Here is a 21,901-nt window from a genome sequence, read left to right as displayed (position 1 = left end):
CCATGCTGCGTGCTACCTGCACACTGCTAACATCCTGCTAACATCCTGCTAACTGAGAGCAGCTCGGGGGCAGGAAGCTGCTCCACCTGCAGACGCTGCAGAGGCTGCCGAACCCCAGATCCACTACACAACAACACACACCACTCACCGTGCTACGACAGCATACACTCCTGAGCTCAGCTTTCAGCAGGTTTTAGGTTCATTGAAAACTGAAGAACAGTTTTGGATTTGTTTTGTCAGGTTGCACTGATTTAAAATTTTACCAAGCAACATAAATTTATGATGCATTTAAAAGCTCTCAGGTAGGTTTAATGATTCAACCAAGGTCAAAACGAGTGAGACCGATTCTTAAAAGACCAAACCCATGGCATTTTTTAAAACCATGCTTTACTGTTTTAGTTCATTAAGAGAAAAAACAGCGCAGACTTCTTCTCCTCTACTTGCAGCTGCTTCAGCACAGATTACATTTGACCAGCAGATTTTATCAAAACAGTCCAAACTGTCGGCCTCATGCAGAAAGGACACTGACCCAGACTTGAACCTGAGCTCACATGTTTTTTAAGGTTCCTTATAAATCGTGAAACGGGCGTAGCTGCTGGGAAAAACAACAACAACAACAACAACTGTAGCAGCTGGCAGAGTTTTTAACCAGAAAATCAGATTTTTAAAAACAGACTGTAAACGGTGGTTGGCTGTTTCTGAAGTGGAAACTGATTCAGCTGCTGCAGTCAGAATATTTCTACAGTGCTGTTTGCTGGTAGTTTCCCAGTGTGGTATTTCTCTGAATTAGATTCATCACACATCATGTGTTCCTCATATGAAAAGGTTAGGTAATGGTTAACTCTGCGTTTCCCACAGGGTGAGAACTTACTTGTGGAGGTGGGCGGCCGATGTGCACGCACAGAGACTCGTTCAGTTCAGAGGGGGAGAGTGTAACCCAGAAGCTATGAATTACAGCTGTCCCCTAAACGCATCTCATGCAGGCTGTCAGTAAATGCTAGCTTGTCTTTTGGTGGTTCAATGAGAAGGTTCCAGAGGTTTAGAAGATTCATGGGGTCTTGGAGGTTTTAGTTGTCCTTTAAGTGGTCCCAGAAGTCCCTCAGGGGGTTTAGTGGGCCTTCAGGGGATTTTAGGGGTCCTGTGGGTGGTTAAACACCTATGGGAGTTTTTGCGGTGACGTGTCAGGCAGCGTTCCCACCGCCAACAGCAGAACACCAGCTTCACTTCACTCTAAGAAGTTTGGATGAATTTACAGCGAGGATGTGTCTGATGAGTGTGTGTACAGGAAGCTCAGACTGTGATGAAGGTCAAGAAAAGGAAAATCGAGATATTTTAACTAATGGGGTCAAAGGTCAGGAAGTTGGAGCGGTGCCTTGTTCACGAGGCCTTTAACAAATGTAAATGTCTATAACACTGAATGAATGTGAATCTTTTCTCCGGCGCCACCTTCAGGTAGATTTCTGAAGTTACCAGGAACTTACTCCTTTTTATCTCAGCACAGCTTTGACGAGAACTTTTACTGACCTCCTCTTCCTCCTCCTCCTCTTCCTCCTCCTCAGTTCCCTGAATGTGGGTTTTTCGGGATGTACGACAAGATCCTGCTCTTCCGTCATGACCTGAACTCGGACAACATCCTGCAGCGGCTGACCTCTGCAGAGGAGATCCACGAGGGCGACCTGGTCGAGGTGGTTCTCTCCGGTAAGAAGCTGACGCTCATTTCCACTGTTGAATATTATTTTTGTGGACTGAATTATCTAATCTACTTTTTTATTATAAATAATCTATAAATCTGCATCTTAATGTCGTTCGGTAGCAGCTGAGACTTTGAACCGGTCTGGCAGACAAATATCATCCAGCTCCTTGAGTTTGGGTTGAAATAAATCACATTTGCACAATTTAATTTGTTTTGTTGATGTTTTATCAGTAGAAACATTATTAGTGGCATTATAATGAATGAATGAATCATTAATTTGGCAGCACAGGTTTGAACCTGTGTCAGTTTCTTCAGCCTCAAAGCCACAAGTTTTAAATCACCTCTCATATTATATTTTATTTGTGTTGTCTCGGCTTCCTCTCTGTCGTTAATCCAGCTCTGAGCTCAGATCTCGTTTCCTCCACCGCAGCGTCGCCCCGGATCACCCTGCGCGCTCTAACCATAATATTGTGTATAGGATTGTCATTTCCTGCGTCGTGTTGACAGGTTGGGCTGTAACAACTAAAACTGACACCTCAACAGCTCAGCACCCAGACGCCGAGCAGCGGCAGGTTTAAATTACACGGGAGGAAGAAAACAAAAGTCGCAGCTTCGAACCGCATCAGGCTCGAACCCACGACCACTTCCTCCTCCACCTCCTCCTGCTGCTGCTGCAAAACGCTGCAGATCTCTGCTGCTTTATTTCTTTATTACTGTCACTGTCGACTCTAACCTTTGTTACCAGAGCACTGAGGATAAATGTGACAACAAGAACACGATAAACCAGTTACTGCCACATGAGGATCCTGCCTAAACCTGAAATCAGACCCTCCACCGTGCTCTGGACAGCATGACTCCAAAGGCCCCTTCACCCCCAAAAACTTAAGCTTTTATTTGACTCATAAATACTAAATAAAAGATTTGTTTCTGACAAATTATTCCAGGAGGTTATTTAACAGTTAGAGGGGCTGTCGCTTGATCCAGGACCCAGGACACCTGACCTGGTGTTCCCCCGATGTTTGACCTCAAACACAGTAAAACAAAAATCAGGGACAACAAATCTTGACTGGGATGTTCCTAATTTTTTCACTAAAGAATAGTTTTATAAAATGAAAGCAGAGCTGCACAGACAAAGACAAAACATGAACCAAACCAAATCAGATTGTGATTTATTTAAACTCGTTGCTCCGTGTTTATTTGTTTCAGCTCTGGCCACGGCCGAGGATTTCCAGATCCGACCTCACACGCTCTACGTTCACTCCTACAAGGCCCCGGCTTTCTGCGACGACTGCGGGGAGATGCTGTGGGGACTCGTCAGACAGGGCCTCAAATGTGAAGGTACGAGGTTTGAGGTTTTAGTACCTTGCTGCGTTTACATCAGGTCACAGCACGTCACGATGACTCTGTGCCGCTGTGGTTTACAGCTGCAGTCACGGTGCATGCTGGGAGGATCTCGTACTCACAGGCTCTCAGTCTGAATCAGCTGCAGCTGTCTGATCGAGATCTGAGAGCCGAGTTATTCTAAGTCCTGCTGAGATGTAATTGACCTGGTTCATGGTCTCTAACGTCTCCGACTGAACCTGAGCACTGACTAATAGTAATAATTAATACTTGTATACTGATGTAATGGGCGACACCTTAGAGCTCAGAGCATGTGTCCAATGATGATTCAGTTCAGTCTATAATATGAAGCCCATCATATTAGTATCTGAGTATTTTATGCACGTTTTTACCTGGAGATCAGTTTAATTAACACGTCCAAAGAAATCTCTGCAGCGGCTACAGAAATACAGAAACATGTTGTGTGTAAATCAAACAGGTGTTTGGCAGGTCAGATAACCAAAGGGATCGTCAGGATATCTGGGTATTTAAATCAAATCAGACGAGCTTCCTGTCAATTAAACTTTACGAGAGGAAGTGATGTTCGCTGCCAGTGTTTCTGTGGTGACGTTAGAGAAATCAGATTTTAATGAGCGTAACAGACGAAGAGCGAGCAGCTCGTCACCTCCCTCTGTCGCTGAACGATTGAATAACTGGAAATTGATCTTTAATCGTATAAAACTAGAAAAACTTCTCCTTCTTGGACTGACTCAGTGTGAAGTCATGTTTGTTTTAATACGTCTGATCAGGTTTTATTGTTGCTGTGTGTGCGGCGACTTCTCAGCCTCTGCTTTGATTTCTGCCACGTCCACGCTGACCGAGTCGTCGCCTCGGATCGAGGCCCAGGGGCGGGCACACGTCCAGGTTTTCACACACTGGTTTTCAGGCCTGAATCAAAGCTGTGCAGCAGCAGGATGTCTTCATTGACTCGGTGACTTCCTGCGATTATTTTTCAAAGGGCCTCGTCTTTTAAGTCTCTGATCTCTGCGCTCGGAAACCTCGGAGTGAATCTTAACTGTAGTGATGCCAAGCAGACAGAAAAGAGACGCTCGACGCTCTGAGAAATATGACTTCCTCTTATGTAACACTTGTCGAGGTCGAAATGGTTAAAACGCAGTTTGCAGAGGAAGGTAAGAGTCTCTGACTGATGGCGGCGAAGGACAAGAAACAACCTTGATCGTCGTCATCAGTGATTTAAGCCTCTAATGTGATAAACAACCTCATGAACCACATCCTGAGCTCTGAACCTGCATCTGCACCAGCTGATAGTTTGGTCTCAGATCTTGGTCCCGATCCTTCTTGTGAGGAATCTGGGGCTGTTCATTTTGAGGAGGATACGGTTTGACAGGTCAGTTGGACGAAGCACGTGACATTTTACTCCCCGTTTTCTCCCTTCGCAGGATGTGGACTGAACTACCACAAACGATGTGCGTTCAAGATCCCCAACAACTGCAGCGGCGTGAGGAAGAGACGGCTGTCCAACGTGTCTCTGTCGGGCACCGTCATGTTCGTCGCCCGTCCACCGTCCACCGAGTTCACCCCGACGCCGCAGGAAGAGGTGGGTTTGATGCCGTCACTCGGTCTGATGAGGCAGGTAGTCGCTGTGCGTCCAGTCAGACCTGTGTTTAGGTTTTCGACAGAGAATTTGAGAGTTTATCTGCAGAGGTTGGAAGGGTTTCTCTCAGCTTTAGAGTCACAAAAACTTTGCTCTGATTGTGTTGACTGAAGTAATAAAATCTTCTATTCAGACAGAGATAATCCTCTATAGGTTTATGACTATGAGTGTTGGTTACAGCAGCTTTATGACCCTGAAAAATGCAGAAGAGTGACCCCAGATTCACACACATCAGCTCCTCTAAATGAAGTTCCTGTTAAAACCTTGTGAGTTGTGGAGTTAGGAGGTTTTCATGCAGCGACGATGTGAAGTGAAAGAAAGTTTGATTTTGTTTCTGACACATAATGAATGACGTGACTGAAAACACAACACGCAGATCTACGTTGTGCAACCAGCAAACTGTTCCCAGTAGTTTCTCTCTCACACACACACAGGAACACACACGGTGATGGCTGGAGGCGAGCCACTGGATTTTCCATCCTGTTCAAACACAGAGCTTCACACTGACTGGAACAAACACACTGTTATCCACACACACACACACACAGTTATTCCTATAACCACAAAAATCAAGCAGCTTGTTGTGTTGTGTTTGTGGAGTATCAGTTCTCAGCTGCTGCTAAACTTCAGTCAAACACACTCGGCACATTTAAAGGGTCAGTTCACCCAAATCACACCCAGCACTGCCACCGGCATCAACCCATTCACATTCAGTGCATTTACACACACGTCAGTAACCAGGTTACTCAGATCAGAGAGTGTGTTTACACTGCACTTATTTAGCCTGCTATTATTTTAAATATAAGAACATGTCGCTCACAAGCTTCTTTCATGTAGGATTTTTGTGGTATTGAATGTTTAGTAATCATTAAAAAAACTAAACAAAAACATGTTTAAGCAGCAGTTTATGAGGTTAAAGTCATTTCATTGTTTCCTCATTTCATGTACAGTATGTAAACTAAACCAAGTGCTCTCAGGGCTGATCCATGTTTCTGCTTTAAAAGCACTTTGTGGATAATTGGGACTTTGATTCCTTGTTTTAAGTTTTGTTCAGTCTTGATGTTAAAAAGGTGGATTGTCAGACTGTTCTGTACTAATTCAGGCCCATTGTGTCACATGTTTCCTGCTCTCCTGCCGTCTATAAGCTGCACGTTATACAAGGACATTCATTGTTCTAGTGGATAGAAAAGATTTCATCTGTGTTCTACTTTGACGACGAGGGAACAAGTCTCCACATCTGATGTCTCGGATGAACCTGGTGAACCCTGATTGTTACCCTCATTTCCTCCACTTAGCTTTAGAGTCTGGGGAGGAAAAAAAAAATCATCTGCAGTCTTAAAAACAATCCCTTAAAATACACCTGGGACGTACTTATAAAAATGTGATATTGATGTTAATAAATCCATGTACTTGTAGCCGTTATTTGACTGTAGAAACTTGTTACACTCGATGTTTAATCGACTCTTTCCTCCCTCCTGGTTCCATCAACAGCGCCCCCTCCTGGGCGCCGGTAAGCGTAACTCCCTGCTGAGCGGTCGTCCCATCTGGATGGAGAAGATGGTCCTGGGTCGGGTCAAAGTCCCTCACACCTTCTCCGTCCACACCTACACCCGTCCCACCATCTGCCAGTTCTGCAAACGCCTGCTGAAGGGACTGTTCCGCCAGGGGATGCAGTGCAAAGGTGATGACCTTTGCACTTTGATCAAATTAACAATATATTCTCTTAATTTCTCATTCAAGGATGATTTGTTTGTAATGCGTTGAGGTTGTGTTTCTGTTTTTCTTCTTTAGATTGTAAATTTAACTGCCATAAGAGATGTGCAGCCAAAGTTCCTCGAGACTGTCTCGGCGAGGTCGACTTTAACGGAGGTGAGTTGGTTTCACATCGGAGGAAAAGTCCTGTTTAGCTGTTTATCTGTTGTCTCTGGTGTGTAGAACTGGCCTGCATGTTTAAAGGTGCTATACAGCTAGAAGTTTTTGCTTTTGCTACACAGCTAACGTTAGCATTAACAGCTGTTTAAGTTACCAGTCTAGAAGAAACATTCAGCATTAGACTTCATGCCTGTGTTAGCTTGTTTCGCCTCTGTTTCTATCACTTCTTATTTTCTACTGAAGTTAGCATGCTAATCAGCTAGCTTCTCGTTCGCTCTGACCACTGACCTGTGCATATCTGCTTACAACACATGACAAACATACTGTAGGTCCAATTTCTTAAATTTCTCTTTAAAACACAAAACGTTTCCTGTTCCCTTCATGCAGTTTCCAGGTTTTTGTCGTAGCCGACCCCTGGTGGCTGTTAGAGGAACTGCAGCTTAATGAAATCGTCAGTTGTAGGTGCTGTACCTTGACCTTTTGATTTTCTGCAGAGCCGACCAGTCCCAGTCTGGACTCCGAGGCGACGATGGAGGTGGACAACTGTGACGTCAACAGCGATGGAGGTCACAGCATGGACGAGCAGGACGAGCCGTCCACGCCCGAGGACAAGCTCTTCTTCATCGAGGGTCCCTGCACAGACGGCGAGAAAGACGACGAGACGCTCAGAGCCATCAGGTGACGTCTCCTGCTTTCTGGACTTCACCTGATCCTCACATTCTTGCTATTTTGTGTGTAAAAAAAATGATATCAGTCTATTTTCTCACCAAAATGAGCCACAGTTAGTAGAAAGAAGAATTACTTCTGAAGCTTTAATAAATACTGACTCCAAAAACTGAAAACATCCTGTAGACCTGCATGTTTACAGCTTATAGCTGATCTCTCTCTCTTTCTTGATTTTCTTCAAGTTTGGTACAAACATTCAGTTAGAAGACTGATTAGAATTTGGTGGTTAAAGGTCAAAGGTCAAGGTCACTGAGGCCTCACAAAACAAAACAAAACCTCGAGGGAATTTCAATAGTTGGAAGGTTCAGTATGAATCAACAGCTCCACCCTCCTCCATATTTTGTGTTCAGAGACAGTAAAAACTTGTGTGTATTTTGTTGGTTTTCATGCAGCCCGTCCACCAGCAGCAACATCCCTCTGATGCGAGTGGTTCAGTCCATCAAACACACCAAGAGGAAAAGCTCCACGGTGGTTAAAGAGGGATGGATGGTGCACTACACCAACCGGGACAACCTGGTGAGAAGACACACCAAACATACACCTGATAAAACAGTAACTGACGTCATGATTATTAATTTAGTATATCTGTCGAACCTTCTGCCTGATGATGTGTTTTTCTTTTTCCCTGCAGAGGAAGAGACATTACTGGAGGCTGGACAGTAAGAGCCTGACTCTGTTTCAGAATGAAAGTGGAGCCAAGTATTACAAGGTAGGAGACCCAGTCGGACCAGATCTGGTTTCAGCCGCTCGAGCCAAAACAAACGTGAGGAGAACGGAGGGAGTCGGGTTCATACAATAACATTCGGCTCCGTCACTGTCGACTCACAACCGGATTATTCACTGTGATTATTCTTATCAGTTATTTAAGAAGTTTTGGAAAAGGAAAATAAAAATTTATAAAATTTTCATTTTTTAAATGACATTTACGACTTATGTGGTGAGTTAAACGCTGTTTCTTTCTGCAGGAGACATGTTTATCCATTTCCAAAATCAACTGCTGTCAGTTTATTCGGAACACCTGGTTATAGATTTGTTAAAATGAGTTAAGTTTGAACTCATTTAACAAGTTAGTCTTAGGCTGAACTCAAAAAGTTTTTTATTTTGCTTTAAATTTCCAAGTAGGAGAATTTGTTTCTTCAAAACATAAAGTGATGATGTGATTGTGAATTCAGGTCGATGCAGCTGCAGCTCTTCTCGTTCTCCATCACCTTCCTCTTACTCCACCTCCTTTCATCTTGTGTCTGCCAGCGACCTGTTGACCTTTACCACAAAGCGCTGCAGAAACCTTTGAAGAGAAAGCGAGAGTGCGGTGAGAGGGGTGGTGGTCTGATGCGGTTTCAGGACCTCGGGTCGCTTCCCTGCCGCCTCTCTGGCTCGTTGCCACGCTGCCTCGTGCCTAAAGCGGTCGAGACACGTCCTGCCTTTAATCAGCGCGTGGTGAATTGATGCTGATTTGAGGGCGTGGTTGGTGGTGGTGAAGTGGAGGAGGGTGGGAGGTGACTTGGCAAAACACAAGACGTTCAGTCACTCAGGGGCATAAAGACACCACCAAGCCGTTCTCCTTTATGTGTTTGATCTGGCAGGGTTTAGGGTTTTTGGACGGGTGGAGGGAGGCTGCACTCTGCCAGAAAAGGAAGGAAGGGAAGTTTTAAACACTGAAATTCAAAGAGCGTCTCACAGTTCAGCAAAGAGAGGAGAGGTGTTAGGATGGAGGCTGAAACTGTGTCCTCTGGATCATCTCAAGACCTTGTGGATGTTTCTTATTGGCTGAAATAACTTTGGAGTCTAAATGTTCTCTGCGACGTTCTGTTTCTCCTGACCGACCACAGGAGATCCCGCTGTCCGAGATCCTGCAGGTGGAGCTGGCGCAGGACTTCGGCAGCCTTCCTCAGGGCAGCAACCCGCACTGCTTCGAGGTGATCACGGCCAGCATGGTGTACTACGTCGGGGAGGACAACGGCGGCCTGTACCACAACCCCGTCCTGGCGGCGTCCGGCGTGGGGCGGGACGTGGGCCACAGCTGGGAGAAGGCCATCCGACAGGCGCTGATGCCCGTCACGCCCAAGGCCAGCGTCGGCACCGGGCCCGGCCAGGGGAAGGACCACAGTGAGTGACAACACATTAAAATGATCCCTGAGGCTTTGCACAAGTTGTCAGAGCTGCAGCAGAGACAATGTTGAATTCATATTTGAACAAACAAATCTTTATTGACAACTAATATTTAACAAAAAGGCAGATTTTGCTTGATTCTTATAAGAAAGCCGAACCCAAATCAGATCAGACTCAGAAATGTTTTTGTGTTTTAATGGATGCGTGGATTTATCTGTGAAGAGCTTCTAAATATTGTTTCAGGAGACGACTGTTACACAACCCACATCACACACACACACACACACACACACACACACACACACACACTCAGACTGACCGCCCGCTGACATTTTAACATGATTGAAGGGATTTCAGAGGATTTTCTGCTTCATCTCACGTTAAAGTATCTTTTTTTTTGTCTGGAAACAGGAGTTTTAAGTTTCATCCCAAAATGAGATTTCCAGCACTAAATGACTAAATGGACCTCAAAATAACCATTAGCCATTATGGAAGACTTGTGGTTGTGGTTTAGAGGATGTAGTCAGCCGTGTTCTCCACCTGTTGCGTAATTAACGTCGAGCGTCAGTTTCTTTCCAAAAATGGATGTTTTTTGGTTTTTTTTTGTAATGAAATTACATCAATAAGTTAATGGACAGATGATGTAACAGAGCTTAAACGTCTCAATGACAAACAGTAAAACAGTGTGTGTTTGTCACTGTAATAATACATGACAAGAGTAATGACAAAAACAAAGCAGGTAAACATTAAACTGCAGAATTAAATGCTCTGGAGCTCGGATACAGATACATTAGTGTCAATAAAGTTACATAAACTCTGAATAGTGATCAGCAGACACGCAGACACTGATGCTGCGTTCACAGTCATGTGTTTATCTGAGTACTTCCAGTACGGAGATCCAGAATCTTTGATATTTAAACATTAAAATGTGAACGAGAAGGTGAAATGATCAAACAGCTTCTTAAAACTCTGTTTCCAGTCTTTATGCTAAGCTAAGCTAATCACCTCCAACTGTTATCAGTGGTCTCATGTCAAACTATTCCTTTAAGCTGCTGGACGTGAAACTTCACAGTGAATGAAATTGGATTGTGCTACTTTGAACTCTTTGGAGGCTTTTATTGTGAAACAGATGGAAGTTTTTTATTAATAGCAAACGGCAGCATCAGGAAATTAAAACAACAGAAAGGAAGGGTTCATACTGAAATTCTGATGAATAAAAGACGGAAAATGATCTCTAATAATCTCATTAAAAACTTGTCCTTGTACATTAAGCTTTTTAAGAATTAATTAATCAGTGTTTTGTTGGTGCAAACTGTGTGTGAACTTCCCACAGTCGACTTCTCTGTCGATAAAATTACATAAACTCTCTGAACGATGACCTAACCGGTGACCTAAATATCAAAAGGCTGTCCACCTACATCAGACTGCAGGTATTGATCACAGAGTGATGACCTGATCAAACCCCCGGCCCGCGATCTGAAATCAATATCAGCTCGTCAGTGGAAACTCACTCGCAGTGGCGGGTTTCCTCTTCGCAGAACGCGCCCCCGGCTTTTTATTGTCAGTCTGAATTAACACGCTGCGACACATACTGTACCAAACAAAAAAAAAAAGGAAATAGAGGCTTTTATTTTTGTGAAATCTGGAAAATGATTTGAGATTGTTGCAGCAGCTGGAAACATCCTCCGTGCTCTTTCATCTCGTGTTGAACAAACAAATCTGAAGGTTTGATCTCGGCTGGAAATCTCCTCCATCATCTTATCCCTCATTAAACAAGGAAACGTAGGAAATGAGATTTTAATGATTGAAAGGTTAGAAAAATAAAACCCCACACGTCTCTGCTGTACAGTACGTTAGGGAGTGTACACATCACAGTATGTTATACACTACTTTTTGTCTTGTGTCTCCTCAGAGGAGCTTTGTGTCAGCATATCAGTGTCCAACTCCCAGATACAGGAAAATGTGGTGAGTCTTATAGTTTATATTTTTGTCCAATTTTGAGAGGAAGACGATTTTAAAACTTGAATTCAGACAAACAAATGACTTAATTCAGCTTTGTAGAAACTGTCAGCATTCGTCTTTTCTCTTGTCCTTGTTCAGGATATCAGCTCAGTCTATCAGATCTTTGCTGACGAGGTCCTCGGCTCCGGACAGTTTGGGATCGTCTACGGAGGTAAGACCCAGTGAAAACAGGGGCAGCCTGATACAACCAGGGTCACATCCTTTTATCGTTCATCTGTCTGAAGATGTAGGAAGATATAAAGACGGCAAACTTAATCTCTTCCTCGTCCTCTGCAGGTAAACACAGAAAGACCGGCAGAGACGTCGCAATCAAAATCATCGACAAAATGAGGTTTCCCACCAAACAGGAGAGTCAGCTGAGGAACGAGGTGGCCATTCTCCAGGTACATTTAATCAAATCAAATCAAATCTGATCATAAAGCAGAAATAAACTGCACATACACTCCAACACTTCTATGATTAAACTCTTTGAATACGTCAGGACTAACTCCTCCTTGATTTGTTTTCGTCTGGTTTCTCACAGAACCTCCACCACCCCGGTATCGTTAACCTGGAGTGCATGTTTGAGACACCGGAGCAGGTGTTTGTCGTCATGGAGAAGCTCCACGGCGACATGTTGGAGATGATTTTATCCAGCGAGAAGAGTCGACTTCCTGAACGCCTCACCAAGTTCCTGGTTACGCAGGTCAGTGACGACAAACCACAAACCTCTGGACTGCAAATCCAGACTGAGGTCTTAATGCGATCTCAAACAGGAATGAAGTGTTAAATCACTTTGCACACGTTGTCTCCACAGATCCTGGTCGCCCTCAGACATCTTCACTTCAAGAACATCGTCCACTGTGACCTGAAGCCGGAGAACGTCCTCCTGGCCTCAGCAGAACCCTTCCCTCAGGTCAGAACAAATCTTAAATCTCCAGTCACCGTCTCTTCTCTCTGTCGTCTTATTTTAGAGAAACATTCACATCTCCTTTTTTCCTCCAGGTGAAACTCTGCGACTTCGGCTTCGCCCGTATCATCGGGGAGAAGTCTTTCCGTCGCTCGGTGGTCGGCACTCCGGCCTATTTGGCGCCTGAGGTTCTTCGCAGCAAAGGCTACAACCGATCTCTGGACATGTGGTCGGTTGGCGTCATCATCTACGTCAGCCTGAGCGGGACGTTCCCCTTCAACGAGGACGAAGACATCAACGACCAGATCCAGAACGCTGCCTTCATGTACCCACCCAACCCCTGGAAAGAGATCTCAGAGGAAGGTAAGGGGCAGTCTGAGATCTTACCATGGACCAGGTCTCAGATTCTGGTGTTTTAAATAACATTCAGCTAATAAATGAAGAGCTGTAAACAAGTTGTTGACATCAGAAAAACACCTCACACCTGTGATGTTTTGGAGAAACTGTTGCCGCGTTTGTAAGATGCTGAAATGGTTTGAGGCTCTAGGTCTTTAAATTTTGTGGAAATATTATGGTTTTAAAATGATCCTGAATCATATATATAGTTAAACATGGAGTCTGCACAGCTGAGTGGATTGAAGGTTGTGTTTTTGTTCTTGCTCACAGCCACAGACCTGATCAACAACCTGCTGCAGGTGAAGATGAGGAAGCGCTACAGCGTGGACAAATCACTGAGCCACCCCTGGCTGCAGGTAACAAACCCTCCTACAGCAGATATCAGTGATTTAACAGGAGGTCCTTGCTTTCTGAATCTTGACGTTTTCCCTGTCGTCGTCACTCTGCAGGACTACCAGACCTGGCTGGACCTCAGGGAGTTCGAGACCCGTCGCGGTGAGCGCTACATCACCCACGAAAGCGACGACGCCCGCTGGGAGGAGTACGCCGATGAGCGAGGCCTGCACTACCCCAAACACTTCATCATGTCCCCGAACCTGGACGATATGGAGGAGGACCCTTAGCGGCCGCGGAGAGAGTCAGCATCTCCTACGACGAAGCGGCGGAGGAGGAGTCCATTCAGCGGCTGCAGCGGATGCTATGGCAACTGTCACCATGGAGACAGTTGCTTGAGCCGTCCCCACGGCGACGCTGGATAACGTGGATAACAAGAACGTGTCGGCCGGGCAGCTCTGTTGAGGACACTGTGACTGTGGCAACAAATCAGGTCCTGAGAAACTTTTTACACATTTTACTTTTTTCCTATTTTTGTCTACAAAGCCATAACAAACAGACCCTGAGAAATCTGGAGAGATTTATTTATTTTTTTCCCCCAGATTCAACATTCAGTCTCTTAAATAACTGTCCTCACTGCCAGTTGAGCCACAGAAGGGCTAGCTAAAAACCAACCTAGAGACTTTATATACTTTTTCAGCTCAAATAGCATATTTTTATTATGTTGTCGTAACATTTTAGATCTGATGAAGCTGTGCAGAGGAGGAGAGGTGACAGCTGTTTTACACATTTAGTTAAACCTGTTCTATTTGAGAAACTGGAAGAAACAGAAGAAACCAACGTGTTGTGTCTTGAAGATGTTCTTTCATATTTTATTTTATTTTTTTCGTCGTACCTTGTCGGGATGTCTTTGCACTATTATTAGGTGGAAACTCTTTTTAAAGGAGAAATTAACTGATAACTTTTGGTTTGTACATCTGCAAAAGTATAAAAAAAAAAAATCCTCTGGTTTTCAAAGATTCTTTTGTTTTATGAAGATTTAGTTTAAGAACAATGTTTGCAGCCAAATTAGAGGCTGAAATGCGCAATTTTTTTGATTCTTATTGCTGAAATCTAGGTGGCCTTTTTAGGACAACTCAGACTGTTCACTTTTACAAATCCTATCTTGTCTCAAAACCACCTCAATATGAAACTAATAGAAACAGAAAAGAGTGATGGAAACGTGGGATTATTTTAGCTCCTAATCTACTTTTGAAACATTGTGCTTGATGCATAAACTGACAGTGATTTCATAGACATGTATTAAATTCTAAATATCAACATGCTAAGAAGAATATTGGTATTTTTCAGCCTGTAGGTCTTATTCTAGTATTTGTGGAAACGCTAACGTTAGCGTTCTCAGATTAACGTTAGCATGTTAACATGCGAAATAGCAATATAGAAAGTGAGAATTCCTTTATTTTTCAACCTGATTTTATTTTTATAGTTGTAGCTACTCAGACTATGAGTTATGCTAACTTAACACACAGAACCTTAATAGTAAAGATTTAGTAAACAAAACAAAACAATGAATGTTGGGACGCACAACCCGCCTTTTAAAGTTTTTCAAATGAACTTAAATTTGACGTAAATCATTTCAAACACTTGTTCCTGAATGCATCGGACAGTAAATACAGGAACTAGCCTCCTAGCTTAGCTTATGTAGCTAACTGCACAGAGATCTGCTCCTAGGAAAACTTGTTGGCTATCAAACCTAGCATGCTAATGGTAGCATGTGATAACATTTCATTATCAGAGGAAAATCTGTGTTTAAGCATGTTTGAATTGAACATGCTAGCATTTCTGTGATCATGGATTTCTGAACCAAATTTAATGTCAGTAGAATTAATAGACCCATATTACTGCCTCTGAAGCTGCTAACAGGGTTAAAATGACGTTTTATCTCAGTTAAATACAGATTTTTTTGCTGTGGGAACTTTGTTTTCCTAAGATCCCTCTGCACATACTGTGAGGTTATTCTACACTTTTGCAGAAAAACAAATCCAGAGTTATTTTCAGTGATTCTTTCTTAAACTTTGGGTGAAGACGAGCTGAGAATCGAGCTGCTATTATCTGTCTTTCTGTGTCTGAGAAGAAAAAAGAAAAACAACTGTAGAGCGTCGTTGATCCTGATCTGACTCCAGCCTGAGAATTTATTTTACGTTTTATATTTTTGCAAGAAACTTTGCGTCATGTGGATGATGTTGATGGGAAAATATTAAAGCTGAACTTTGAGAAACTCTTATTTTACTTCATAATTACTCATCTAATGCTCCTGTGCTCTTATTCACAGCAACTCAATGATGCAACAGTAGAATGAGACTAAACCACAAACCAGCAACATGCTAAAATACACAGACTTATTACTTAGTCTGCCAAACATTATGGTGCAGAGTTAAATCATTTAAAATATACAGAGTGTTAAGAGATCGTGATGTGACCTGTGTAAGTGATAGATAATGTGCCGCTTCAAGTTTTCACTTTAGATTTTAATTTCGAATCTGAGCCAAGACATTTGTCAAATTCTGTTTAAACTGTGTCGGCTCTCAAACTGAACTCAGATTTAAAGGCTCGGACTTTGTCCCGTCGCAGCTTCGAGGCAAGAAACCTTCAAAATATTTTCAGTTCCAAGAGGTTCAATAAAATCCTGTAATTTCTTCCAAATGTACGAGTCAGACTCATCAAATTAACCCGCTCGGTGAAGAGAAGAAAAAAAGAAACCCTCCTGAATCAGAGGAAAAGCTGATAACGATCCACAGCAGGATGTTTGGAAACGATCATTTAATTACCAATCCTGAACATGATCTCCTCGCTCTGCCGCTCCTCTGGAGGACGGCTGCTTGTTTTGGCAGCGGCGACCCCCCCTACATGTGTAACTGAATCTTTTAATTGCTACCGGAGGAGCGGCGGGGCTTCGTTGTGAATGGCTGCCGAACAACTGTGAGCTCAGCTAACCGCTTCAAGATGTGGACTGAGGCCGAGAGACGGCGTACGAGGGGGAGGGAAAGAGATCCTCCTGTGGCGGGACGACCTTTGACCTGAGGTGGTGTCACAGTTTACTCCTGTCGTTCAATATCAGGTGTCGGTGCGCTCTGAAGGAGGGGGGCTCATACATGGCTTCAAAGCTGCAGAATTTTGAAGATAAAAGGCTGTTTCACATCATTATGCAGCTTTTTTAAAATCACAAATTAAACAAGAAATGTCAAAAAAATTCACAAAAATTTTATTTTTTGCATTTTTATATGAAATGCTTTTACATTTCTCTGTATTTTCAGTTCACATCATCTTGCGTTATTTTTCTTCTCTAATTTAGAGACTGTCCGTTTTTAAACAGCTGTAACAACAGAATTGTCCTAAGAACATGATCCTTCAAATCAGAGCGTTCGGAGCTTCAGAAATCTCCCAGATCTCCTGCACCGTCTGTCCCAGCTCCCAGGCTCCACTAGAAAACTTCAGATGAGTTTCCGGTTGTTTCCAGACGCCTCAGGAGAAGCCAAGCTCGGTGAATCCGGCCACCGGCAGCGGAGCCGGGCTCTTCTTCTCCAGCTTCAGCCCCTCCGGTCTCCTGGGTTTGGCGAGGCGGCTGTGGTGCAGCAGGCTGAAGAAGTGGAAGCGCTCGCCCATCTTGGTGGGGTTGGTGAGCACGTCGTAGCTGCTGATCAGCTGCTTCCTGGTGGACGGGTCGCTGCAGTTCCTCAGCAGAACCTGCAGAGAAGCACAGGGGTTAAAGGTCTCCATCAGTCTCTCCCTGTTTTTGGACTCCAGTCTGAGCTGGAGCATTTGGCAGCTAAAGAGCCAGATACGTAAAGATTCTTCACACGTTGATGCATCGTGAGACTGACCTGCATCCGTGTGTCGATGCCCATGTTCTTCAGGAACATCCTCTGAGTGATGGGTCCCAGACAGGCCACGCCCCTTCCAGCCATCTTCCGCAGGTAGCTGAAGTCTACGTCCGCGGTGAGGTCGGCTGAGCCGGGGGAGGCCAGGACGTCGTGGAGCTGGTGACCTTTAAAACCCTGAGGAAAGGTAATTAAAACAAAGAGAAAACACAGAGTTTTATGAGCGTTACATTTTCACATCTGCAGGAAATCCAGATTTACAGAGTGACCTCAGCACCTGAACACTGTCTGTTTAAAGGACAAAAAAACTTCTGATGATAAAAACTGGGAAAATGAAAATCGAGGTGGAGAAGGGAGGAGGAGCGAGGAGCCCGTCGACCCTGGTTTCCCCTCCGCCTGCAGCAGAGGAGCTTCACCACTTCCTACATCTGTTTCCTTCGACTGTAACTGAAGAGAGGACCGGACAAAACGTCCTCACTTTGGGGTCTAAATCTCACTTTGCTCCTCACAAAGACACGAGGAGTACGACAGCTGAGGATAAACAAAGTGGTTCCAGCTACAGACTCCAGTCATCTGCTCCTTCGTTTCTTCAGAGGATAATAACTCTGGTTGTGTGTGAGGTGTAAATAAAACGTCTGTCGTACTCTGAACGTGTCCGTCTTGGTTCCATCGTGGCCGTAGTCTGCGATCAGCGCCGCCCCGCCGTTTCCTGCGATCCGCCGGGCCAGCTGCTGGACGACGACCCCGCCCTCCGCACACACCTCCACGTGATTCCGCTTTTCATTCACCTAACACACACACACACACACACACACAGACACTTAATCAATACTAAATGACTTCAGTCAGTTCATCTCTGCTGGAGACACTGACCACAGTCTGACTGCTGCGGTCGTTTGGTATCCTTGTAGATTTTCTTCACTATTTCACGATTACAAATCATCAATTACAGCTTGAATTTATAGTTCACATCCAAGTGAGTCAAACATCTGCTTTTTAAGAGTTTCCCTGTTAAGTTTTTGTCGTTACCACATCACATACTCAGGCTGATTTGACTTTAAAAAGCAGCTACAACAGCCTTTTGTCTGAATTTGAAAAACACAGACGAGAAACGTTTCCTCCAAATCTCCAGTTTCATCCCAGTCTTCAAACTGGATTTAACAGCAGGTTCTTCCTCCAGACAGGCTGGCGATGATGGTGGTGGTGGGTGACGATGTCAGGCCTCTGGCAGGACGTTCAAAGTGACTAAGCCGAGCCAGAGAAGCCAAATCAAACAGGCTGTGAACGTATAGATGGTAGAGATGTGGGCAATAAAAACCAGATGGAGGCTGTAAAACCAGCCTCTGAGAGCCAGTGTGAGGAGTTCATTTCCACAAAGATTAAAGAAGCTCTTCATTTTCTGCTCTAAAGTGGAAATAATCCAACTCTTCTCGAGCTCAGTGAAGCTTTAAAAGTCCTGACTTTTCTCTGTAGCTGTGTGTGAGTGACTGAACCTTCTTTTCAGATTTCTATCCACTGTTTTCAAGGACATTTGTTTGTATTTCCCTGCAGTTTTTATTTGTCATCTACACTGTTATAAGCGAGTCTGAATGGAGATCTCAAAAGAAACGTCTGAATAGATTTTTCTTTCACATTTCTGTTGAAGATGTATTTTCAGTTGGTCGACACACAGAAAGGTCATTATTGATCATAAGTTGTTTGAAGAAACACCAAATATTCTCCAGTTCTCTTTGGCTTTGGACCGACCAGAAAACTGAGATCGGACTTTTTATTGACATCGACAACAATCACCAAACCCCAGGAGATTTACCTGTACGAGTGTGGACGAGGCCAGGGTGGGAGCCGGCGTCACGACAAACCTCAGCTGCTCCGGCTTCTCCGGGTCGATGTCCACCAACACCTCCCTCCAGCCTCTCTCCGTCCTCTGTCCACAACAAAGGGGTTTATAAAAGGACGGGTTTACTGTGTGTGAGGACACTGCAACCAGAGAAACATGTCTGACGGTTTTCTCCAAGATAAATCTGCTTTTACAGGATTTAAACATCAAGGCTCATTCTAAGTGTGACAAAGCAGAGCAGGTTATAAAAATATGACTCAAATGTTGATTTCAATGTGTTTTTCTTTTTCTTCCTATCACACAGACAGTCACATCTGCTCACTGTCCTGCACCTGGATCTTCAAAACCTGATGAGTCTGGACACAAATCAAATGTGAGGTCAGTGTGAATCACACCGGTACAAACTGAGAACATCAGACTGAAACTACAAACGAAGCTGAATGATCTCCTGGCTGATACTGTCGCGTTATTTTCATATTTCCTTAGATATCGTCGCTGTGTCACTTTAGCGCCATCTGGTGGTTAAAATATCAAAACACATGACAGTGTGGTAGCAGTGTATGCTGCTGCAGCCCGAGGACACTGAGATGAAACGCAGTTTTCACCTGGATTTTTCTTCATTTTTCCACAAACAGATGTTAATAAAAATATGAATCTGCTCATAACAGCTGTGAACTGTACCTGGAATTTGTGGATGGGCAGAGCGTCAAAGAACTCGTGAGCGAGAAAGATGCTGAAACCTGAGAGAGAAGAGAGAAACTGTAAGGGTAGAGTTAGCATTAAATAGCATTTAAATATGTCTTCATGGTGTATGACTGAGGAGAGTTTCTGGTGTCGTCTACATGAACTGTCAGGGGAATAACATGTCAGGACTTGTTATTTAAAACCAGCTCTCTGGTAGAAACTCTGTGTACCTCTGGGGACGTCGTCTAAGCGGCGGTACCAGGACACCGGGAGTCCGGCTGCGGTTTCCCCACGACGGTAAACCGGCTCGTCCTCGGCGTCCGCCTCCCTGCTGCCGTCCCCGGTCAGATTCTGGGCCTGAAGCCGACTCAGGGCCGGACTCACCTCGACCAGGTGGAGCGACACGGAGACGTCACCCAGCACTGAGCGCAGCTGACCGAACACCTGAGGGGAAGGTGATCACAGGTCTGAGCGTGAAGCAGCTTCAGTGATGATTAGCACCAGCACAGATACAGGAAGTTCATCTGGAGGCTTTTTAATTAAACCCATTGAAACATATAACTTTTAAATAACTTTTTTTTAAACGTAACCAGTGGCTGCATCTGTTGTTCACACACATACAGACAAACAGCGCCCCCTGCTGCAGAAACATTCAACTGACATGACTGTACCCTTTGAAACTTTACAAATAAAGATCATTGTGTCCTTAAAACAGCAGTAAGACCACAGTGTCCAGTTACCAGGGAATATAAATGTCTGTATATCTGATGTGATGAACAATCTGTGAAGTGAATTTTACTCTTTCAGGACCAGCGTGACGTCCTGCAGCTGAGATAAATAAAAGGAGTCAGTCCTCACTCTGAGGATGTCGCTGGCCAACGATCCTTTCCCAGGTCCGAGCTCGACCACCTGCAGCTGTCTGGGTCCACCTGCCCCCATCCACTCACTGACGATCCACACGCCGAGCAGCTGGACGCAAGAACAAAAACATCAAGTTATTACCACCGGTTTTCTGACAGAATTCAGACCGAAATAATTACATGATAAACCAGCTGATGTTTGAGTAATCAGCTTCAAAAATCAGCTTCTCTTCACGTCTTTGAGGATCTTTTAGTTACAGTTGAAACAGCTGATATTCAACATTTAGAGAAATACTGAACTGAAGCAGATGTATTCATCTCAAATGAACTCCCAGAATAAACTGAGTCATAAAGTCAATGAACTAACTCAGTAACATGAGTAACAAAACATCTGTGACGTTGAAAAGAGCCTGAGTGTGTTGAGCAGAGAGGTTGAATTATGTTTCACAGATTATTCAGCCTCACCTCTCCAAATATCTGACTGATTTCTGGTGATGTGATGAAATCTCCCTCTGGTCCCAGCATGTTGTTCCTCACGTAGTAACCCTGTGAAGACAAAAAGGTAACAAGACTTTGGCTGTTTTTACTCTGATCCAGGACCTGCAGACCAGATTCAGGGTCAGAGGTCGTGACCTACCGTCACAGGGTTGGTGAGCACCTCCCTCATGTACTCGGCCACAGAAATTGGACCTGTGGCTTTTATTTTGGAGGTCAGGTGTCGCAGCATGGACGGTCTGGGCTGCTCCTCGTCAGGTGAGGAGCTGCAGAGGGGTCTGGTCTGAGCTGCTCGCCATCGCACTGTCAAACACAGACATTTAAAACGAGCCTGAGTGAGACGTTCAGGAACGTAAAGGAACATTTTACCCCCAAAAAAGTAAAAGTAACATCTTTTACCTCCCAGAGTTTGGCTTCCTGTGGTCATGTGGTGTATTTAAATGAGCTTTTCTGACCAGAATTTGAATAAAATTTTCAGTTTATTTCTGTATTTGACTTGAAATTTATGTAGCTATGAATGACTGGTTATAAAAATGAAATTAAAGTTAAAGTTGGCCCCTTGTTATAACTATATTCCGACAGTAACATCTCTCTCTAAATATGAGAGTTACCAAGTATAATCCAGTGACTTCACTGTAGAATTTAATTTGACAGAAAGCAGCTCTTAATACATTTAATATTAATCTAATCAAATGAAAAGGTGTTTAAATGGAACACGACAGGTCTCACCTGCTGCTGATGGACTGAAGACTCTGCTGAGCAGCTGCTGTGTTTTAACACCGAGTGAAACCCTCATTCTCCTCTATCTTCACCTAAATACAACGATTATATTTGTCTGTTCTGCATTATCTGACAAACTTCTGCCCTCTGACAGGATTAGCTGCTAGCCGGTTAGCCTTAGCCACGTTAGCTACACGTGCGTTAACGGCTAAAGACGCAAAGATCCGCGACCTGAAACACTGTTTAGTTTCGGGTAGAAAATATACACATAAAAATGAGTTAATTTGTTCCCGACTTTTGTTTAAACTAGATAAAAGCTACAAAGTCCTTGTATAAGAGCTAAACGCTAATGCTAACGGAATGATGAAATGAAAGATATAACATCCGGTTAA

General features: G+C 44.0%; 2 protein-coding genes across 2 annotated transcripts in view; one reads left to right on the top strand and one right to left on the bottom strand.

Moving 5' to 3' along the window:
• Positions 1 to 15,319, top strand: part of LOC108872450 (serine/threonine-protein kinase D3) — a 28,237-nt gene extending 12,918 nt beyond the window's left edge. The window contains exons 3-19 of the mRNA XM_018660122.2: positions 1,560 to 1,698; positions 2,900 to 3,031; positions 4,474 to 4,631; positions 6,180 to 6,369; positions 6,480 to 6,557; positions 7,055 to 7,238; positions 7,679 to 7,802; positions 7,918 to 7,995; positions 9,116 to 9,392; positions 11,308 to 11,360; positions 11,496 to 11,568; positions 11,694 to 11,800; positions 11,941 to 12,102; positions 12,214 to 12,312; positions 12,402 to 12,669; positions 12,973 to 13,058; positions 13,152 to 15,319. Of these exons, the coding sequence (XP_018515638.1) occupies positions 1,560 to 1,698; positions 2,900 to 3,031; positions 4,474 to 4,631; positions 6,180 to 6,369; positions 6,480 to 6,557; positions 7,055 to 7,238; positions 7,679 to 7,802; positions 7,918 to 7,995; positions 9,116 to 9,392; positions 11,308 to 11,360; positions 11,496 to 11,568; positions 11,694 to 11,800; positions 11,941 to 12,102; positions 12,214 to 12,312; positions 12,402 to 12,669; positions 12,973 to 13,058; positions 13,152 to 13,325 (2,382 nt within the window). The 3' untranslated portion in view covers positions 13,326 to 15,319. The remainder of the gene's footprint in view (positions 1 to 1,559; positions 1,699 to 2,899; positions 3,032 to 4,473; positions 4,632 to 6,179; positions 6,370 to 6,479; positions 6,558 to 7,054; positions 7,239 to 7,678; positions 7,803 to 7,917; positions 7,996 to 9,115; positions 9,393 to 11,307; positions 11,361 to 11,495; positions 11,569 to 11,693; positions 11,801 to 11,940; positions 12,103 to 12,213; positions 12,313 to 12,401; positions 12,670 to 12,972; positions 13,059 to 13,151) is intronic.
• Positions 15,320 to 16,276: 957 nt separating this feature from the next.
• Positions 16,277 to 21,901, bottom strand: ndufaf7 (NADH:ubiquinone oxidoreductase complex assembly factor 7). Its single transcript, XM_018660119.2, has 10 exons — positions 21,519 to 21,901; positions 20,932 to 21,092; positions 20,760 to 20,840; positions 20,293 to 20,403; positions 19,665 to 19,878; positions 19,432 to 19,490; positions 18,724 to 18,837; positions 17,558 to 17,701; positions 16,917 to 17,090; positions 16,277 to 16,779 (listed from the first exon to the last, which is right to left on the bottom strand). The coding sequence occupies exons 1-10, from the start codon at positions 21,583 to 21,585 to the stop codon at positions 16,558 to 16,560; spliced, it is 1,347 nt and encodes a 448-aa protein (XP_018515635.1). The 5' UTR covers positions 21,586 to 21,901; the 3' UTR covers positions 16,277 to 16,557.

The sequence above is a fragment of the Lates calcarifer genome, linkage group LG7_1 (genome assembly GCF_001640805.2).
Source record: "Lates calcarifer isolate ASB-BC8 linkage group LG7_1, TLL_Latcal_v3, whole genome shotgun sequence".
NCBI lineage: Eukaryota > Metazoa > Chordata > Actinopteri > Centropomidae > Lates > Lates calcarifer.
The sequence above is the reverse complement of the archived record's forward strand: the minus strand, read 5'-3'. Positions and strand labels throughout refer to the sequence as shown.